This window comes from Daphnia pulicaria, chromosome 1 (genome assembly GCF_021234035.1).
Source record: "Daphnia pulicaria isolate SC F1-1A chromosome 1, SC_F0-13Bv2, whole genome shotgun sequence".
Classification (NCBI taxonomy): domain Eukaryota; kingdom Metazoa; phylum Arthropoda; class Branchiopoda; order Diplostraca; family Daphniidae; genus Daphnia; species Daphnia pulicaria.
This window is the reverse complement of record NC_060913.1, coordinates 26967216-26983467: the sequence shown is the minus strand read 5'-3', so window position 1 is coordinate 26983467 and position 16252 is coordinate 26967216. Positions and strand designations below refer to the sequence as shown.

The window sequence follows — 16252 nt, the reverse complement described above, 5'->3', positions numbered from 1 at the left end:
CAGTCCAAAAGGAAGAATAGAGATGTTTTTCTCCTACCTTTAAGCCTGGGAAGTATACGGTCAGGCATCCATCCGCAGGTTGCTCCATCCTGATCCATTGAAAAGTGGAATCCACCAGTCGGGGTAGGAAAAAGGGGGTCCTCGTAAATACACCCACACTCGCATGGGCATACACTTGGATATTTAAAGAAAGGGGGGAGAGATCCGTGAGTTGGTCGGTCGGTCGGTTGACATCGGTAATTTCTCCAATCAAACGGGATGCTGTTTACCTAAAAAAAAGTCGGTAACGAAAGGTATTAACAAAACAAGTAAGAAAAGTTGAAAAATGAGAAAGTGGGTAAACTCTAATTGTTAATAAAAATACACAAAAGATTTCAATGCAAACAATGCATTAACAGGTCGCGGAAATGAAACTAGCGCAAATCATTATTCTAGCGATGATACTGAGATTAATTATAATCATTCCATTTGTAATATTCCAAGTTTTATTTACCCGCCAAAAACAGCATGGAGTGGAGAGCATGGAGAGCTGTCACACCGGCGTTTCACGACGACCCCATTTTTATAATTTCATTTGATGTGCTTATTTTTGGTGCAGCCACGTACGTTTCCAAAAAAATATCGTTACGATTTCTTCATATCTTCTTCTCTCTTTAGAAAAAACTTTTTAAAGCAAAACGGAAGCAAACGACACTAGTTGTTTAATCAGCCGAAAGAAATGAAAATGCACGTACACTTACATGGATGTTCATGAGGACGGGTGAATCAGTGTGGTCTGTCAAGAAAGAAAGATCTAGATGGTTCTCGTTCGCCTTTAAAAGCTGGAAGAATTACACTATACGATGATTTCAGGTTCCAGAGTGGAGAAAATTCGATATCCTGTTAAGAAAAGAAAAGAAAACTTTTAGTTGGAAGATCTGCTAATCAATAATAGAATCTTAAGGTCTTCTACTATCACTTTATCCATATTTAAATATAAATTTTTAAAATTAGAAGACAATCATGATTTCACACGGCACTCTGAATTAAACCACAGATTCCTGCCCTCTTCTGTAATTACTGGTTGAAAATTGTGATTACATTGACAAGAAAACTTGGCTCTTCCCTACCAAGACAGGTTTTCTGATATCGAAAAACGATTAATGCAGGGTTGTAGATCTTTTTACGCTGATCATTTTTAATATAGGGTTTAGGGTGTGCAAATGAGCGGAAGTGCCCGTAAAACGCGTTCAAAGTTTTGAGTTTTATGGAGCTGACGCGCAGCCCAAGCCGGCCAGAAAGGGGGGTCGAGCGGGGGGTGGCGCGTACCCATGGGAGAGGGGTGAGTGCAGGGGGGTATACCTGGGCCATACTATAAGAGACCGTGTTTCCCCAGCTACACCCATGTCACCGGTGGTCTAATGGTCAGCATCCCGGTCTGATATATCCAAGGACCGAGGTTCGAATCTCGACCAAGTGAAAAAAAGAGAAAGTAAAGAGAAATTCAAAAAAATTTTAAATTTTAAATTTTAATAGCATCAGTCACTGCTATATCATGCAGTCACATGTTGCATTACATAAAGCTATGTTTAAGGGGAGCTGCCATACGGCTCATGCTTTCCCTTAACTCAATCATGTCAACGGTAGTCTTATGGTTAGCGACCCGTGCAGCCATGCCGAAGGACCGACGTTCAAATCTCGGTCCTCGGTCGAAGTCGCTTAGGAAAACTATATCGATTTTTGATAAATTACATTTAAAAGGTTCTAGAGTTGATGGAAGTGGAAGATCGGTGGTAAACTGGTAACTCACGACCGCGACAAGAGCGGGAGGCGTGGCGTCGTCGTGAGTTACCAGTTTACCACCGATCTTCCACTTCCATCAACTCCGGAAGCTTTTTAAATTTAATTTATCAAAAATTGAATTAGTTCGACCGAGTTTTGAAACTCGGACCTTTGGCATGGTAGCACAAGTCGCTGACCATAAGGCTACCATTGACATGATTGAATTAAGGGAAAGCATGAGACTTATGGTAGCTCCCCACAAACATAGCTTTATGTAATGCAACATGTGACTGCATGATACAGCAGTGACTGATACTATTAAAATTTAAAATTTGAAAATTTAAATTTTTTTGAATTTCTCTTTTCGACTTGGTCGAGATTCGAACCTCGATCCTTCGACATATCAGCCCCTGATGCTGACCATTAGACCACCGGTGACATGGGTGCAGCTGGGGAAACACGGGATCGTATAGTATGGCCCAGGTATACCCCCCCCCCCTGCACTCACCCCTCTCCCATGGGTACGCGCCACCCCGCCCCGCTCGACCCCCTTTCTGGCCGGCTTGGGCTGCGCGTCAGCTCCGTTAAAACTCAAAACTTTGAACGCGTTTTACGGGCACTTCCGCTCATTTGCACACCCTAAACCCTATATTAAAAATGATCAGCATAAAAAGATCTACAACCCTGCATTAATCGTTTTTCGATATCAGAAAACCTGTCTTGGTAGGGAAGAGCCGAAAACTTATTTAAAAAAATCAAGGTGAAATTCAATTTTCGAAGTAACAGAAAAACCAACAAGCCTTGTTCTTGTTAAACTTCTTAGATACCACCTTCTTAGGACCTTGGTCTACACCAAAATCAAAATGGGTTGTGATGAAGATATCAACCTAAATTATGAAGGGTATTAGAAAAGATGGACGAAGAGATATTAAAGCGACTGTTTACTTAATTTCAATTATGATAAATTGACTTCAGTGTAGAGGAAAGTATGGTTGGGTTGCCTATTGTCCACATACTACATAGTGAGATGGACAGTGGTGTTGACATGAATGGACTGCATCAGGTTACCTGTAAAGAAATAGATTATACAATTTATGTATCAAGATTTATCCATGAAAGGGACTGCTAGAAAATATTAAAATACAAATAAAATCGAGGAAACATTTTGCTTTAGCTACTAATTTTGTGCAAGAATGGGCAAGATTTTTCATGTCACAGATGCTAGACAATCGTACTAGAACCCACATAAGGTATTATAGTCTTATAGAATTCCATAACCCTGCACTGCCTGCAACAATTCATTTACAAGAAAAAGCTTTTAGTCCCCTAAGTACTGCTCTATTCTCTAGAGATCTTTTTGTTTAACCATGTAATTTTACCTTTCTGCCATTTCTGCCTCTCTTTGATAACCAATCACACTAGTGTGTCCTGCACCGTCGAAGTTGAAACAGCACAATTCAGATTACAGAGTTCAAAATGGTTAATTATTTGGCGTTAATTAAATAATTACGCTTAACTTAACGCACTTAACTGACGAGTTACAAGTATCAAGTATGGTCTCTTCAAAGCGAGACCACATTGAAGAGAGAAGAAAAACCGCGAAAAACGTGAATGACCACATCTCAAAATCTCAACGAACAGCATTGTCAAAACTCATCTGAGAGTTTTCTATCAAAACGAAATAAATAAAATATTTAAATTGTTGTGTTGTTCGATTTTACTTGATTTTTTGTATTTAATGTGTCTTTAAAACAGCACAATAAATTCTTTCATTTCGAAAAATAATTAATTGTTTGAGTTATTTCAAAATCAGTTGCAACTTGCAACAAATAATTAAACATTGGATTGGAATTGTCTTTTCCACAAAGACCGCAATTACACAATAGAAGTTAACCTAAACTATAAAAAAAAAGCAAAACTATTGTTCGTGGTGTGAACGATGAAGCTGTCTGACTGTCTCTAGCATTTCGTATTCGATTCGAGAAACGAAGAAATTGGCGCCAAGACTGGTGCTTATACGAAATCAACGCCATCTACTTTTTCGTTTGGCGAGAATTATCTTTTCGTTTATCGAGTCTATTAAATCTTTTTTCTAGGCTTATTTGAACTAAATAACCTAATAATAAATTGTGTTTTTTACATTTTTACGTATCATCATTATTGCATATTGAGAAAATAGAACAACTTTTACAAATGAATTTTTACGCAAGACGGTTTAATCTGGCAACCCGGAACAAATACGTCAACATAGGCACATTAGAGCGGTCTACAAAACAGGCGGTCGAACTCGAAAAATCTATTTTAGGTTTTCGTTATCTTTGGGCTAAATTGGCTGACACTAATTTGATATTCTATAATCTATACAGTGTGCATATAATTTCCTTCCAGAAAAATGTCCTCCAAAACTCTTGGTGGTGATAAATTTATTGTAGACTACTTGCATCCTTTATTTGGAGCTAAAAATGACTCGGAAATGTTTTCTCAAATGGTCTGGATCTCATTCCTCTATACTCTAAGTGTTATTTTCACTATGTATATATTACCAGCCCCATATGGTAATTGCATTGAATAACTAGAAATGTTGAGATGATCAGAAATTATAAACACATTTTCCAAAGGACGCTATAGTAGCTCAAAATTTGGATTTCTCATCCCTGGAAAATTTGCCTGGATGACCCAGGAATGCCCAGCTCTTATAGTACCTGTAATTTTACTATTGACTACATCTGCAACCTGTTGGCATTCCACTGCAAATAAGATTCTCTTGTTAGGTTTTATCATTCATTATGTTCAAAGGTAATCCAGGTTTTCTTGGCATGATACATTAACAGTTCTTGTGTTTCATGCAATTTACTTTTACTTTATAGGGCTTTCATCTTTCCACTGAGCATGAGTAATCCCATGAAAAATTCTCCCTTTCTTGTTTACATTTCAGCATTGTCCTTCTGCTTATTCAACGGCTTCATGCAAGGACATTACCTTTTAAATTATCATCAGTATGATGATAAATGGACTGCTTCTCCTCAATTCATAATAGGTGGTTATTGAAGTATTATCATCTTGAAAGAATTTAATTCCAAGATCTTTTATGATTTAGGGATAATCATCTTTTATGCTGGGATGGCCATCAATATCCATTCAGGTACAGATGGGATTAAAAATGTTTAAGAATAAGTTTTATATTTCAAAACTAAATAACCAACAGATCAGCTACTGATTCATTTGCGCAAACCGGGAGAAACCGGATACAAAATTCCAACTGGTGGATTGTTCGACTACATCACCGGTGCCAATTTCTTCGGAGAAATTATCGAGTGGACCGGATTTGCAGTTGCTTCCTGCAGTCCTCCAGCAACCATCTTCGCTTTTTTCTCTGCAGTCTATCTCGGCATGAGAGCATGGCATCATCAAAATTATTACCTATCTAAATTTGAAGATTATCCACGAACAAGAAAAATAATCATTCCATTTGTATTCTAACCGCCAAAGAGGATAACATAGTGATATTATAGAATAGGAAAAATAGAAATTGTAAATCGGTTAATCTATTACAAACTTTGTTGAAACCACATAACTGTGTTGATAAGCGCATCGGTATCGACGGGGACTTGACTAAGCGAATGACAATCTTCATACATAATCATCCTAATTTTTTTAAATCCAAAGATTTAGATTAATAAATTGAATAGATTTATTTTCCTTGTTTTACCTGGTTTTGATTCCGTGCAGTTGCAGGGCACGATAGTATTCGATCGACTGAGTTGGAGGCACGCGACGGTCAATTTTGCCCACAAGCAGCAAAGTAGGAGCTTTCACCTGTTTGACGTATCTGATGGGAGAAAGCTCCCACATTTTAGAAAATGTTTTCGGTTCGAGCAGCTTCTCCAGTTCACTGCCATCCCCAAGGTTTGATTCGACAATGGTCCAGTCGGCAATATCCGTAATGGGAAACATGGTGGCAATATCGATCACGGGATTGCGAGTGGAGACGGCCCGATAGAAATCGGGGTACTGACCACTCAAGTGTGTGACAAGGAATCCTCCGTGGGACCCACCGAAGAGAAATACCAATTCCTTGTCCAGGAATTCAGAGTGCTTCTCGATCATCTGAACGGTAGCGTTGTGCACTTCCTGGACGTCTTGCTCTCCAACTTTTCCCAGTAGAGAGTAAAGCGATTTCTCACCGAATCCGGTCGACCCGCGGAAGTTGACCAACAACACGGCGTAACCTTGTGTTTGACAAAAGAAGCTATAATTTGCAAGGGACAAACGCAACACTTGTAGACTCGATTACCTAACTGGGAGAAAAAGTAAACTTCCGCTTTGAACTGATCAGTTGAGACAGAGTGAGGACCACCATGTGGAGCTACGACTAAAGGAGTATTTTTCGATGGATTCTTCGGGTAGATTAAGCTAGCCTGGATAATGAATGAAACTAAAGATATAAACCATGTAAAAGTGAATTTTTTAAACTTAAATACTTCATATTCCATATCACCAGGAAGCTTAACCGAAAGCAAATCAGAAGCGAGCGATTGGGTCGGTGGTAATTCGTTTTTTCCAGTTAGGCATTTCCACTCTATCGGCTCCTCGTTTATCTTGTCAGAATTGAATCGGCCAATGAAAATCTGATCAGGTCTGATCAAAGAGACGCCACAGACGAGTATCACGTCTTGGAAAACATCAAGTACGACACTCCCAGTGCAACCTTCGGGGAGAGAAAGCTTGCAAATGTTGGAAGAATCTGTAGAGAAAATGAACGGTACAAGTTTACTGCAGTGATAACAATTATGTTGATAATTACTCAGATTTAACGCGTAAGACTGGACGCTGCTTTTGCAGGTGTTGTAAAAAAGACCAATTTCCCATCAGGTGACCAGCACCGCTCTGGGAACGATTGATTGTACATTCCCTGGTATGATTCGCTCGTTCCAGTTTCCACCTGACGAACAGTTCCGTCAGAGCTAATAGACGAAATCTTTTGTTCCTTATGATGAGGTCCGTAAGCTAAGCTCGATAAATAGATAATTGTGTCCGATTCCGAATGGTGGCGCGGTGAAGCGGCCGTGTTGGTCTTTAAGCCAAACCAATCTATTTTAAAAAGGTTTTGAAATAGAAGTATAACTGCAATAAAGCATAATTCTCTTAAGATATCAGTTACCGTATTTGCCAGAGGAAATGTCGACCTTGAAAATTTGGCTTGGTCGATTAGAACAATAAATAATTCCCAATCTACGAGGTTGGTGGAACCAAGCAACACCAGCCAGTTGATTGTTTGAACACCAGATTAGCTAAAAGCCCAACAAAACGATGATTAAACAACTGTACTAGAATTTGAAGAACGGCATCTCATCTCACTTGTCCCGGGCTCCATTCCTCGCTGGCCTCCAAAATTCGGACACAATCTTCAGACTGGAAAGGTTCCCAGTCAACTTTAAATATGCAAATGACTGGTTGGGATTTACCGACGAGCTGTTCACCCCAGTCCTCAACAAAATCGTACTCGACGCCCTTTCGACACACAAGATATTTTTCATTTGAATGAGAAAACTTGACTAGAGAATAACTTTTAATAGTTAGTACCACTTTTGAGCCTTCAGCTGTAGCTGCCATTCCAAACTGAAGAAAAGATTGCTTTTTAGGTTCTTTCTTCTCAGCCAAATATACCAAATGCTTTTCATCAGGGGAGAACTCCAGACAACCAAAAGTACCTTATAAAGCAGAAAATTACTATTAATTGGTTGGTAAAGCAACGATAAGGCAAAGATAAGTCGATTACCGTCAGTATAGACTTTCCCATGTTTATCAAACACTTGAAGGTCCACGCTGCTGTGTAGGTAGTTATCTTTCCAAATTTCCAATAGCTGTCTGTTTTTCTTTTCAGCCGATTTGGAATCAGGGATTTCTCTGATGATGGCTGTCACATTGGATGTCCTTCCAAATGCTTTAAGTTTCCTACCAAATAGACCAAATTTGATTGAGCATGAAGAAATAAGATAATTAAGTAAAACAATCAAATCACTTACTCAGTAGATACATCAGATGAGGGGGTTTGTGAAAGCAAATTAAAATTATTTTTCTGAGCAATGTAGTGGGTCTGAAATTTAATGCTTTCTTCCTTGGCCAAATTGCGTTGACTGGTTGACAACAGAGAAAGTAAAACTCAGACTGTAACCAAACTAAATGAAATAACATTGCATACCTTGCCGTGACAGCAACATCGATGACATCGTTTTGAATGTTTAATCGACCAGCATTGTAAAAAACAATCTGCGATGTTCGTCTCCAAGCACTCACAGCTTCTTCAAGAGTGTATTTGAGTGCCATTCTTAATCTATTAAATGGTTGTTTGAACGACCGACTGTTTTCGTGGCACAGGCGGTTGTGGATTATGAATATTGTTCGTCTGCTATGAAATCTCATTCGAATCTTTCACGTTGCCATTTTAGATATCAAAGTAAATTTGTTGATCACATAAATATTGTGTCATCTTTTCTCTATGTCGCAACATTCAAATTGAAAAAATTAAGACTAGGACAAAATTTAATACTACGACTACTTTATCAGGTCAGCAGCCGATAACTCCCATTAGAAGTTCACACAGATTTATTTTTCAATCTTGTCTTGCTAGAGTAATACGAAAGGATATGATGGAAACAAAACTCAACAAATCATCTTTTCAATCGAATGCTGGTTATGAATAATATAAGACAAAGCTGTATACGTTATTTGTTTGTATGAATATAAACACGAATATTGTATGAATATCAACACGAACACTCAATCGAAACATGGTGCCGGCGGTTAACGAGGTATTTCTTTGAGAACAAGAAAAGAAAATATTTAAAAAATTAAAAAGTAGAGCAGCTGGGGGACACAATATTATCCTTCGTTCAGAATCCAGAAAAAAACAAAACCATAAGAAAACACAATCATCATCGTCACATTCCCGCGTAGGCATTCAAATAAATGTTAGTAACATGTTCGGCGTAGACTTGATGGCCGATAGAAACATTAACAGGAGCATTATTTTTGAAATATTTAAACAATGACCACAGTGAATTTGTTCAACTTAAATACTACATATTCCATATCACCCGCAAGCTTAACCGAGAACACATCAGAAGCGAGTGATTGGGTCGGTGGTAATTCGTTTTTGACAGTCAGGCATTTCCACTCTATCGCCTCTTCGTTTATCTTGTCAGAATTGAATCGGCCAATGAAAAGCTGATCAGGTCTGATCAAAGAGACGCCACAGACGAGTATCACGTCTTGGAAAACATCAAGGACGACACTCCCAGTGCAACCTTCGGGGAGAGAGAGCTTGCAAATGTTCGAAGAATCTGCAGAGAAAATGAACGGCAAAAGTTTACTTGTAGATAACTAGAGATAACAATTATGTTGATAATTACCCAGATTTAACGCGTAAGACTGGATGCTGCCTTTGCACGGTGTTGTAAAAAAGACCAATTTCCCATCAGGTGACCAGCACCGCTCTGGGAACGATTGATTGTACATTCCCTGGTATGATTCGCTCGTTCCAGTTTCCACCTGACGAACAGTTCCGTCAGAGCTAATTGACGAAATCTTTTGTTCCTTGTGATGAGGTCCGTAAGCTAAGCTCGATAAATAGATAATTGTGTCCGATTCCGAATGGTGGCGCGGTGAAGCGGCCGTGTTGGTCTTTAAGCCAAACCAATCTATTTAAAAAAGGTTTTGAAATAGAAGTATTACTGCAATAAAGCATAATTCTCTTAAGACATCAGTTACCGTATTTGCCAGAGGAAATGTCGACCTTGAAAATTTGGCTTGGTCGATTAGAACAATAAATAATTTCCAATCTACGAGGTTGGTGGAACCAAGCAACACCAGCCAGTTGATTATTTGAACACCAGATTAGCTAAAAGCCCAACAAAACGATTATTAAACAACTGTACTAGAATATAAGAATACCACCATAAAATCTCACTTGTCCCGGGCTCCATTCCTCGCTGGCCTCCAAAATTCGGACACAATCTTCAGACTGGAAAGGATCCCAGTTTACTTTAAATATGCAAATGACTGGTTGAGATTTACCGGCGAACTGTTCACCCCAGTCCTCAACAAAATCGTACTCGGAGCCCTTTAAACACACAAGATATTGTTCATTTGAATGAGAAAACTTGACTCGAGAAAAACTTTTAATAGTTACCACTTTTGAGCCTTCAACTGTAGCTGCCACTCCAGACTGAAGAAAAGATTGTTTTTTAGGTTCTTTCTTCTCAGCCAAATACACCAAATACTTTTCATCAGGGGAGAACTCCAGACAACCAAAAGTACCTTATTACGCATACCCTAATTATTGTTAATGAGTTGGTAAGGCAAATATAAGTCAATATACCATCAGTGTAGACTTTCCCATGTTTATCGAACCGCTGAAGGTCCACACTGATGTCCACGAAGTAGTTATTTTTCCAAATTTCCAATAGTTGTTCATCATGGGTTTCCCGTATGATAGCAATCACATTGGATTTCCTTCCAAATGCTCTGAGCTTCCTACGAAATAAATAGAGCAAATTTGATTGGGGAAACAAGATTATAAAGTAAAAAAAAAAACAATCAAATGACTTACTCTGTAGATACATCAGACGAGGGAGTTTGTGAAAGCAAATTAAAATTACTTTTCTGAGCAATGTAGTGGGTCTGAAATTTAATGCTTTCTTCCTTGCCCAAATTGCTTTGACTGGTTGACAACAGAGAAAATGAAACTCAGGTAAACGAACCAAATAACATTGCATACCTTGATACCGTGGCAGCAACATCGACATCATCTTGATTGCATAATTGATCTCCATTGTAAAAGTAATAACCAGTCGGGCATTCTAGTGTCCAATAAACCGCATTAATATCTTGAAGAGTGTAATTGAGTGCCATTCTTGATCTATTTAATTCTTGTTTGAACGACAGTTTATTTCCTGGCACGAGCGGTTGTAGATAATGAATGTTGTTCTAGTGTTGGTGATGATTGATGAACGATTTTAAAATACGTTGATCTCACGTCACGGAACCGCTCAATCGGCTTGAATATTATGCAGGGTTGTCATTCGAAATTTTGTACTGTATCTTTTGCGTTGCCATTTTAGAAAGCGAAATTAGATATTTTTAAAACACAAATATTGTCGATTTGTCGCAAGTAATGTAAAAACTTAAAATTTAAAAAATAAAAAAGACAAAATTTAATACTGCGACTACTTTATTCGATTCTTCAAACAGCCAAGTCAGCAGCTGATAACTCCCTTTAGAAGTTCACACAGATTTCTTTTTTCAATCTTGTCTTTCTGGAGTAATACGAGAGAATAGGATGGAAACAAAACTCAACAAATCATCTTTTCAATCGAATGCTGGTTATGAATAATATAAGACAAAGCTGTATACGTTATTTGTTTGTGTGAATAACACGAACACTCAATCAAAATATGGTGCCGGCAATTAACGAGGTATTTCTTTGAGAACAAGAAAAGAAAAATTGACAAAAAATTGACACTATAGAGCGGCGGGGGGACACAATATTATCCTTCGTTCAGAATCCAGAAAAAAAAAAAAAAGTCAAAAAAAAAAACACAATCATCATCGTCACATTCCCGCGCAGTCATTCAAATTACATGTTAGTAACAATTTTCTTACAAGTCACACACACAAGGCTATATCATTCCAACTCAAGACAAAATAAATGTGGTTACAGGTGGATTCAATATTCTTAGTCTTCATTCTATCCAGCCCAAATACGAATTGTTTGAAATAACTTAAGTTCACATCATAATGAAGAAGGTGGGAGGAGGAGAAAAACAAAAAAAAAAGAAAGAAAAGGCTTATTTAGTTGCCACGACTCAAGTTTGATTTAAAGAACACACAATTAAGGTTGAATGGCTGGACAGGCATGCTGGAGTCGTTGCATTTGCGCTGCTGCTGCCTTTTGCTTGTCCAGTTGAATTCTAAGATCTTTGGGTAGATCCTCGTCAGGATGATAAAAATCAGGTCTCTCTGCGGTGATGACGGTGTTGGTTCCGTCGCGGAAGGATAAACTGTAGAGTTTACGCTTCGTGAAGCCTCGATAGTGGCCGCCGTAGCTCTTGCCGTCCGTCCACAAGACTTCGACGGCGGCTCCCGCAAGGGGAGGGCCGTCCTCTTTGCAATTGTAATTCTTGATGTCTTCCGGATAAGTATCTTGGCTGTTAGTCCCATCGTTGAAATCGACAGAATAGTACGTGACTGTCTGAGTATTGTCCGTCACATCAGCCTGTCAAATGAACCAACCAGTCGTGTTAAAGAGCTAAACTTGCCAATAATAAAAAATGAAAACGGATAAACTCACCAGATGATATTCACCCGATTCGGGATGTTTGGCGTAGACTTGTTGGCCGACAGACACATGAACAGGAGCCTTCTTTCTGAAAGCGGATGTGGTCGATCGAGGAGTGTGGCTGGTTGAACAGCAGTTGGCGGACAACTGGTTGCCATCCTGACTAATCGTGAACCGTACACCGTTGACTAGGCCGCACAGGGGATGGAACGCTCGTCCACATTGTTTGACACAAGGAAGGCAGCTGCCGTGATGCCAGGTGACACTGTTGGCGCCGTAATCGGACTGGTTGATGGAGCAGTAGCTACAATTCAGGAACACGTAGTCCTTCCAGCCCAGTGCATTGAAAACGACGGGCTCGCGATTGTACGGATTAACGAAGGAAACACCCGGGAAGCAAATTGTACACACAACGTGAGCCCAGCGGCCGTCAGTCGTCCCTTTGAGGAGTCCACCTCGCTTCTGGCAGAGGCAGCATTTGATCATTTGTCGGTCCGTCGGGCTGCGTTCGCAGCGCCGGCAGATCCATTTGTCGGTCACCGTCGACTCTGCCAGTCCGCAACACTTGGCGTGGACGCAGATGCAACACGACGAGCAGCGCAAGAGGATCGACGAGGTGATTTCATGCCGATCCGAGCCAAACAGCGCTTCCGGCAACACAACGGCAGACCATTTCGGTGGTTGATCCGGTGATTGTAGAGGTTTCTGTGGCGTCCAAGGTCTGAGGACACTGCAGACGCAACAGTACGGCTCCTGCTGGCTGTTCAACACGTTGAATTCACATTCATTCGTCCAGGTCCAATCCTTTTGCTTCTCCCACATGATTGTCCTGACAGATCAATAATAATCAAATGAATTGTATAAAACGAATCAAAATTAAATTAAAATTTCTTTACAGGTTAGTGGAAACGTCTCTGGAATCGAGGCCTTTGCGCGGACTCTTTTGTTTTCTCGACCGACGTTCATCACCACCACCCGAACTGGATGGCGGTGGCGATTGATTGTTGGTCGAGGTGATGCAGGTAAACTGTTGTCGATGGAGATCATCCGTCGTATTGCTGGCCGCATTGGCGTTTGTTCCGGGACACGGCGCACAATTCGTCACAGAAGATGACGAACTGACGCCAAACTGAGTGCCAGGAACGAGGCAGGATTTGATGTGAGAGTTGGGCGACGGTTTCTGTATTCTCGTTTTACTAAACACATCCTGAGATGCTGAAGAAGACTCTTCCATCTTGGCGGCTGGATAACAAGAAAAGGATGGACTGCACTGGCCGACATCGTCACCCCAGCCACTGCAATCCGCGTTCACTGGAATGCCACCACGACTGTCGAGCGAGTGGTTTTTCTTGGGGATGCGGAAGCCCGGGAACAAGGCTTTCGACTTTAACGGCGAACATTTAACAATTGGAGCAGTCGAGGCTTCCACAAGGCGGACGACTTGAGATCGCGGAGAAACGGGCCGTGGGGCCGACTCGGATTTGGTGCGACGCTGTTTCACGCTGGCGGAATTCGCATCCGCATTCGTCTTTGATTTGTTTCTCTTGACCGATTTCTTGGCGACAGGTTTCGGTTTGTTGTCTAATCCACCGGTTTCAGGGTCCCATTCTTCCACTTCTTCCTGCTCACTCTTCAAGTCTTCCATTCCGTCGCTTTCCATCTCGCCGGCCTTGTAATAAATCTCCTTCATCACTTCAAAGTGCTCGTCGTCGTTGAGGTCTTCCTCCACGTCGACTGGACCTCCGACAGTCTCTGCTTTCACTGAAATTTCTTCTGATTTGATCTCCTGATCCAGCTGTAGCTTTTGCTCAGCCAGCTGTTGTTCCTGCTCGAGTTTCTGGTGAATCAAGTGGCGTTTAGACTTTTTGTTGGTCGGCTCCACAAAACTTTCCGGCAAATCCGTGTAGTCCTTGTTCCAGAGGAGATCATCTTTCGATGGATGGGGAGCAGCTGAATTACGGCCGGGAATTTCCGGATGCGACCCGATATCTTTACCTGTTAGTTCAAATTGAGATCAAATGAATCAAATAGTTGCCATTTGACAAAAATGGATGAATTTTTACCTTGAACCCAGAGGTCGTATCTGTCCGGTTGGAATCGTTTGACAAATGTTTCCATGCTGATTTTGACCATGTCTGGTCGGCAGGCGCAGTGAGTGGTTCGTTTGCCGTACTCGACCCAGCGAGGTGAGGCGAAATTCGTCGACTCGGCGCAATTGAATCCGTGGTTGAAGCCGGCGTGGTAGCCGTACGGAAAGGTGACCATAAATTCACCGGCTTCCTGGACGATCTTGTTGAAAGGGATCGAATGGTTCTTCAACACCATCGGAGAAATGACCGACATTTTGTGCCTATCGACAGAGAATATTGGATTTATACTTGGAACACTGGGTTAATGTGGTAAGAATAACAATTACCTCAGGTATGCTGGGCATTCCTTGTAATTGGCAGTGAAGAAATTGTTCGCTAGCCTTTCCAGCCTGGCTCCGTGCTCAGGAGGAACACTAGAAATCAAAAATCTTTGAGTAAACTATTCAAAGCAACAAGATAATCAGATGAAACTTACCAATACCAACTCTTTGGCTCTCCAAAGTGAAGGTAGTTTATGCTGTAAAGATCCATGTCTTCCGTGTGCCAAGCAAAACAGCTCTTCCACATTCCAAAGTACAGGTATGCAGTGTTGACTCCGTCAATGCTGATCCCGTAATCTTCATTGACATAGTCCAAAATGGATCCAAGTTTATTGATATTCCTGCAATAAGAGTTGGTCATCAAACGATTAGTGAGATAACAGAAGCAAAAGTTCTCACCACTCTTTAACGGTAGGATCTGTAAGGCTGCCTGAGACATCTGCCCCGTAAATGGGTGGGCAGTAAGCAATGTTGCGCCAATATTTACGATCAAGATCTTTGTAGTCAAAATGAGGTGGCGTGGCGTGTTTGGCACTGTTGGCCAGACGTTTAAAGTCTTTCACTTTCATAGAGTTTTTCTGAATGTTGAAAACTTGATAGACTCCCTGCTTGCCTTGAACAACCTGGGAGATGGGTGCAGGGATGTCAATTTCACCGATAATGTTCATATCGTAGCCATCAGCCCTGGGTTTCCACTCAGGTGGGGGGATGATTTTGGCCAGACCTGCTTTGTGCGCCCCTCTTTTCTCTATTTCAATGATGTAACTGTTGAAATCTTTGAATTCTTCCCACGTGGGACGAAAGACTTGGATCTTGGGCCCGCCTGAACTGGTGTTGTTGGGATCGTAGTCCATGGTGACTTTGTGTGTGTTGTGTTATTGTTATTGGGGTCAAATAACGAAGGCTGGCTGGGGGGAACAGCTGTCAAAACTTTTCAGTCTCAAACAAGTAACGCAATTTTGAAGAGCTTTCAAGAACCGTTGGTCTCGACATTACAAACGACAAGAGTACAACACATCGTTGCGTGTATGGTCTACGTGACCGTCAAAAGAATACGAGAGCTACTACGGAGGGTGCAGCACGCAAAATCACGAGAGACGCCATTAAGAGACTATGTAGAGGCTAGCCTGTGAAGAAGAGGCTTCATCAATTGTTCGCTAGATGGCGTCGTTAATAATTATTTTGAAAACGTTTGAAAATATCGACCAAAATTACGTCATCCAAGTTCCAGTAATAACCTTCACAAACTCACATTTCCTGGAATTGTAATAACTAATGTTAAGTTTTGTACTACCCTAACCTTGAAGGGAAAAGATCAACGAAATTAAATGAAACGTTGAAAACAAGTGAAGTAGCAGACAACACTGAGCTAATAAACTGACAGATTTCGCACTTTAAAAATTGTATGGCACGTCCTTGCCACAATCAAGTTTGAAATCGAGAGATTCAATTCAGACAGGTGTTTCCCTGTGAAACAGTTGTGGACTTGTGTGATAACTCGCACGTGGAACACGCCACGTCAACAACGAAACAACTGGGGGGGACAATGAGCCATCAATCATCCGGGCTGCAGCAGCAGCTTATTATAATCTTTTCATTGACTATATCTATTCTTTCTTTATACCTGTGTGTTTATGGGAGGTACTTATTTCCTCATCAAGGCGATACGGAAAACGTCCTTGGCCTCAAGCATTACCTGGGGGCGTTGAGTTGAACTTGAAAATAATAATCGATTTTTAACG

The 16252-nt window shown here is 40.8% G+C and overlaps 3 protein-coding genes and 1 long non-coding RNA gene across 5 annotated transcripts; 1 reads left to right on the top strand and 3 right to left on the bottom strand.

Moving 5' to 3' along the window:
• Positions 1–2526: 2526 nt before the first annotated feature.
• Positions 2527–3368, bottom strand: LOC124319859. 2 transcript variants are annotated; one of them, XR_006913566.1, is made up of 4 exons: positions 3288–3368; positions 3141–3189; positions 2707–2829; positions 2527–2648 (listed from the first exon to the last, which is right to left on the bottom strand). It is a non-coding gene; the product is annotated as an uncharacterized LOC124319859 (long non-coding RNA). The 2 variants fall into 2 exon arrangements; XR_006913560.1 differs by having other exon boundaries at positions 3141–3339.
• Positions 3369–4017: 649 nt separating this feature from the next.
• On the top strand, positions 4018–5453 carry LOC124316276 (3-oxo-5-alpha-steroid 4-dehydrogenase 1-like). The gene is made up of 5 exons (XM_046782125.1): positions 4018–4316; positions 4380–4557; positions 4629–4798; positions 4859–4903; positions 4967–5453. Exons 1-5 carry the CDS (start codon positions 4154–4156, stop codon positions 5239–5241), a joined length of 831 nt encoding a protein of 276 aa, XP_046638081.1. The 5' UTR covers positions 4018–4153; the 3' UTR covers positions 5242–5453.
• On the bottom strand, positions 5219–10821 carry LOC124314764 (acylamino-acid-releasing enzyme-like). Its single transcript, XM_046780114.1, has 11 exons — positions 10541–10821; positions 10373–10483; positions 10142–10296; positions 9953–10080; positions 9731–9883; positions 9532–9661; positions 9174–9461; positions 6243–6505; positions 6056–6179; positions 5471–5990; positions 5219–5406 (listed from the first exon to the last, which is right to left on the bottom strand). The coding sequence occupies exons 1-11, from the start codon at positions 10672–10674 to the stop codon at positions 5310–5312; spliced, it is 2103 nt and encodes a 700-aa protein (XP_046636070.1). The 5' UTR covers positions 10675–10821; the 3' UTR covers positions 5219–5309.
• A 154-nt stretch (positions 10822–10975) lies between these two features.
• LOC124314255 (lysine-specific demethylase 4B-like) lies at positions 10976–16002 on the bottom strand. The gene is made up of 7 exons (XM_046779418.1): positions 14910–16002; positions 14666–14851; positions 14517–14603; positions 14164–14450; positions 12997–14095; positions 12113–12929; positions 10976–12037 (listed from the first exon to the last, which is right to left on the bottom strand). The coding sequence occupies exons 1-7, from the start codon at positions 15362–15364 to the stop codon at positions 11654–11656; spliced, it is 3315 nt and encodes a 1104-aa protein (XP_046635374.1). The 5' UTR covers positions 15365–16002; the 3' UTR covers positions 10976–11653.
• Between the last annotated feature and the right edge of the window lie 250 nt (positions 16003–16252).

What these genes read in the sequence shown, in the direction of transcription:
- LOC124314255 (XM_046779418.1), bottom strand. Translation starts at nt 15,364, where the DNA reads ATGGACTACGATCCCAACAACACCAGTTCAGGCGGGCCCAAGATCCAA. An exon ending in GATCCTACCGTTAAAGAGTG is followed by an intron (nt 14,852 to 14,909) that starts GTGAGAACTTTT and finishes CTCTTATTGCAG; the next exon opens with GAATATCAATAAACTTGGAT. An exon ending in ATACGACCTCTGGGTTCAAG is followed by an intron (nt 14,096 to 14,163) that starts GTAAAAATTCAT and finishes TTGAACTAACAG; the next exon opens with GTAAAGATATCGGGTCGCAT.
- LOC124314764 (XM_046780114.1), bottom strand. Translation starts at nt 10,674, where the DNA reads ATGGCACTCAATTACACTCTTCAAGATATTAATGCGGTTTATTGGACA. An exon ending in TGGGAAAGTCTACACTGATG is followed by an intron (nt 10,081 to 10,141) that starts GTATATTGACTT and finishes ATGCGTAATAAG; the next exon opens with GTACTTTTGGTTGTCTGGAG. An exon ending in CATTTCCTCTGGCAAATACG is followed by an intron (nt 9,462 to 9,531) that starts GTAACTGATGTC and finishes TTTTTTAAATAG; the next exon opens with ATTGGTTTGGCTTAAAGACC.
- LOC124316276 (XM_046782125.1), top strand. Translation starts at nt 4,154, where the DNA reads ATGTCCTCCAAAACTCTTGGTGGTGATAAATTTATTGTAGACTACTTG. An exon ending in TTCTCCTCAATTCATAATAG is followed by an intron (nt 4,799 to 4,858) that starts GTGGTTATTGAA and finishes TTTATGATTTAG; the next exon opens with GGATAATCATCTTTTATGCT. An exon ending in GGCCATCAATATCCATTCAG is followed by an intron (nt 4,904 to 4,966) that starts GTACAGATGGGA and finishes AATAACCAACAG; the next exon opens with ATCAGCTACTGATTCATTTG.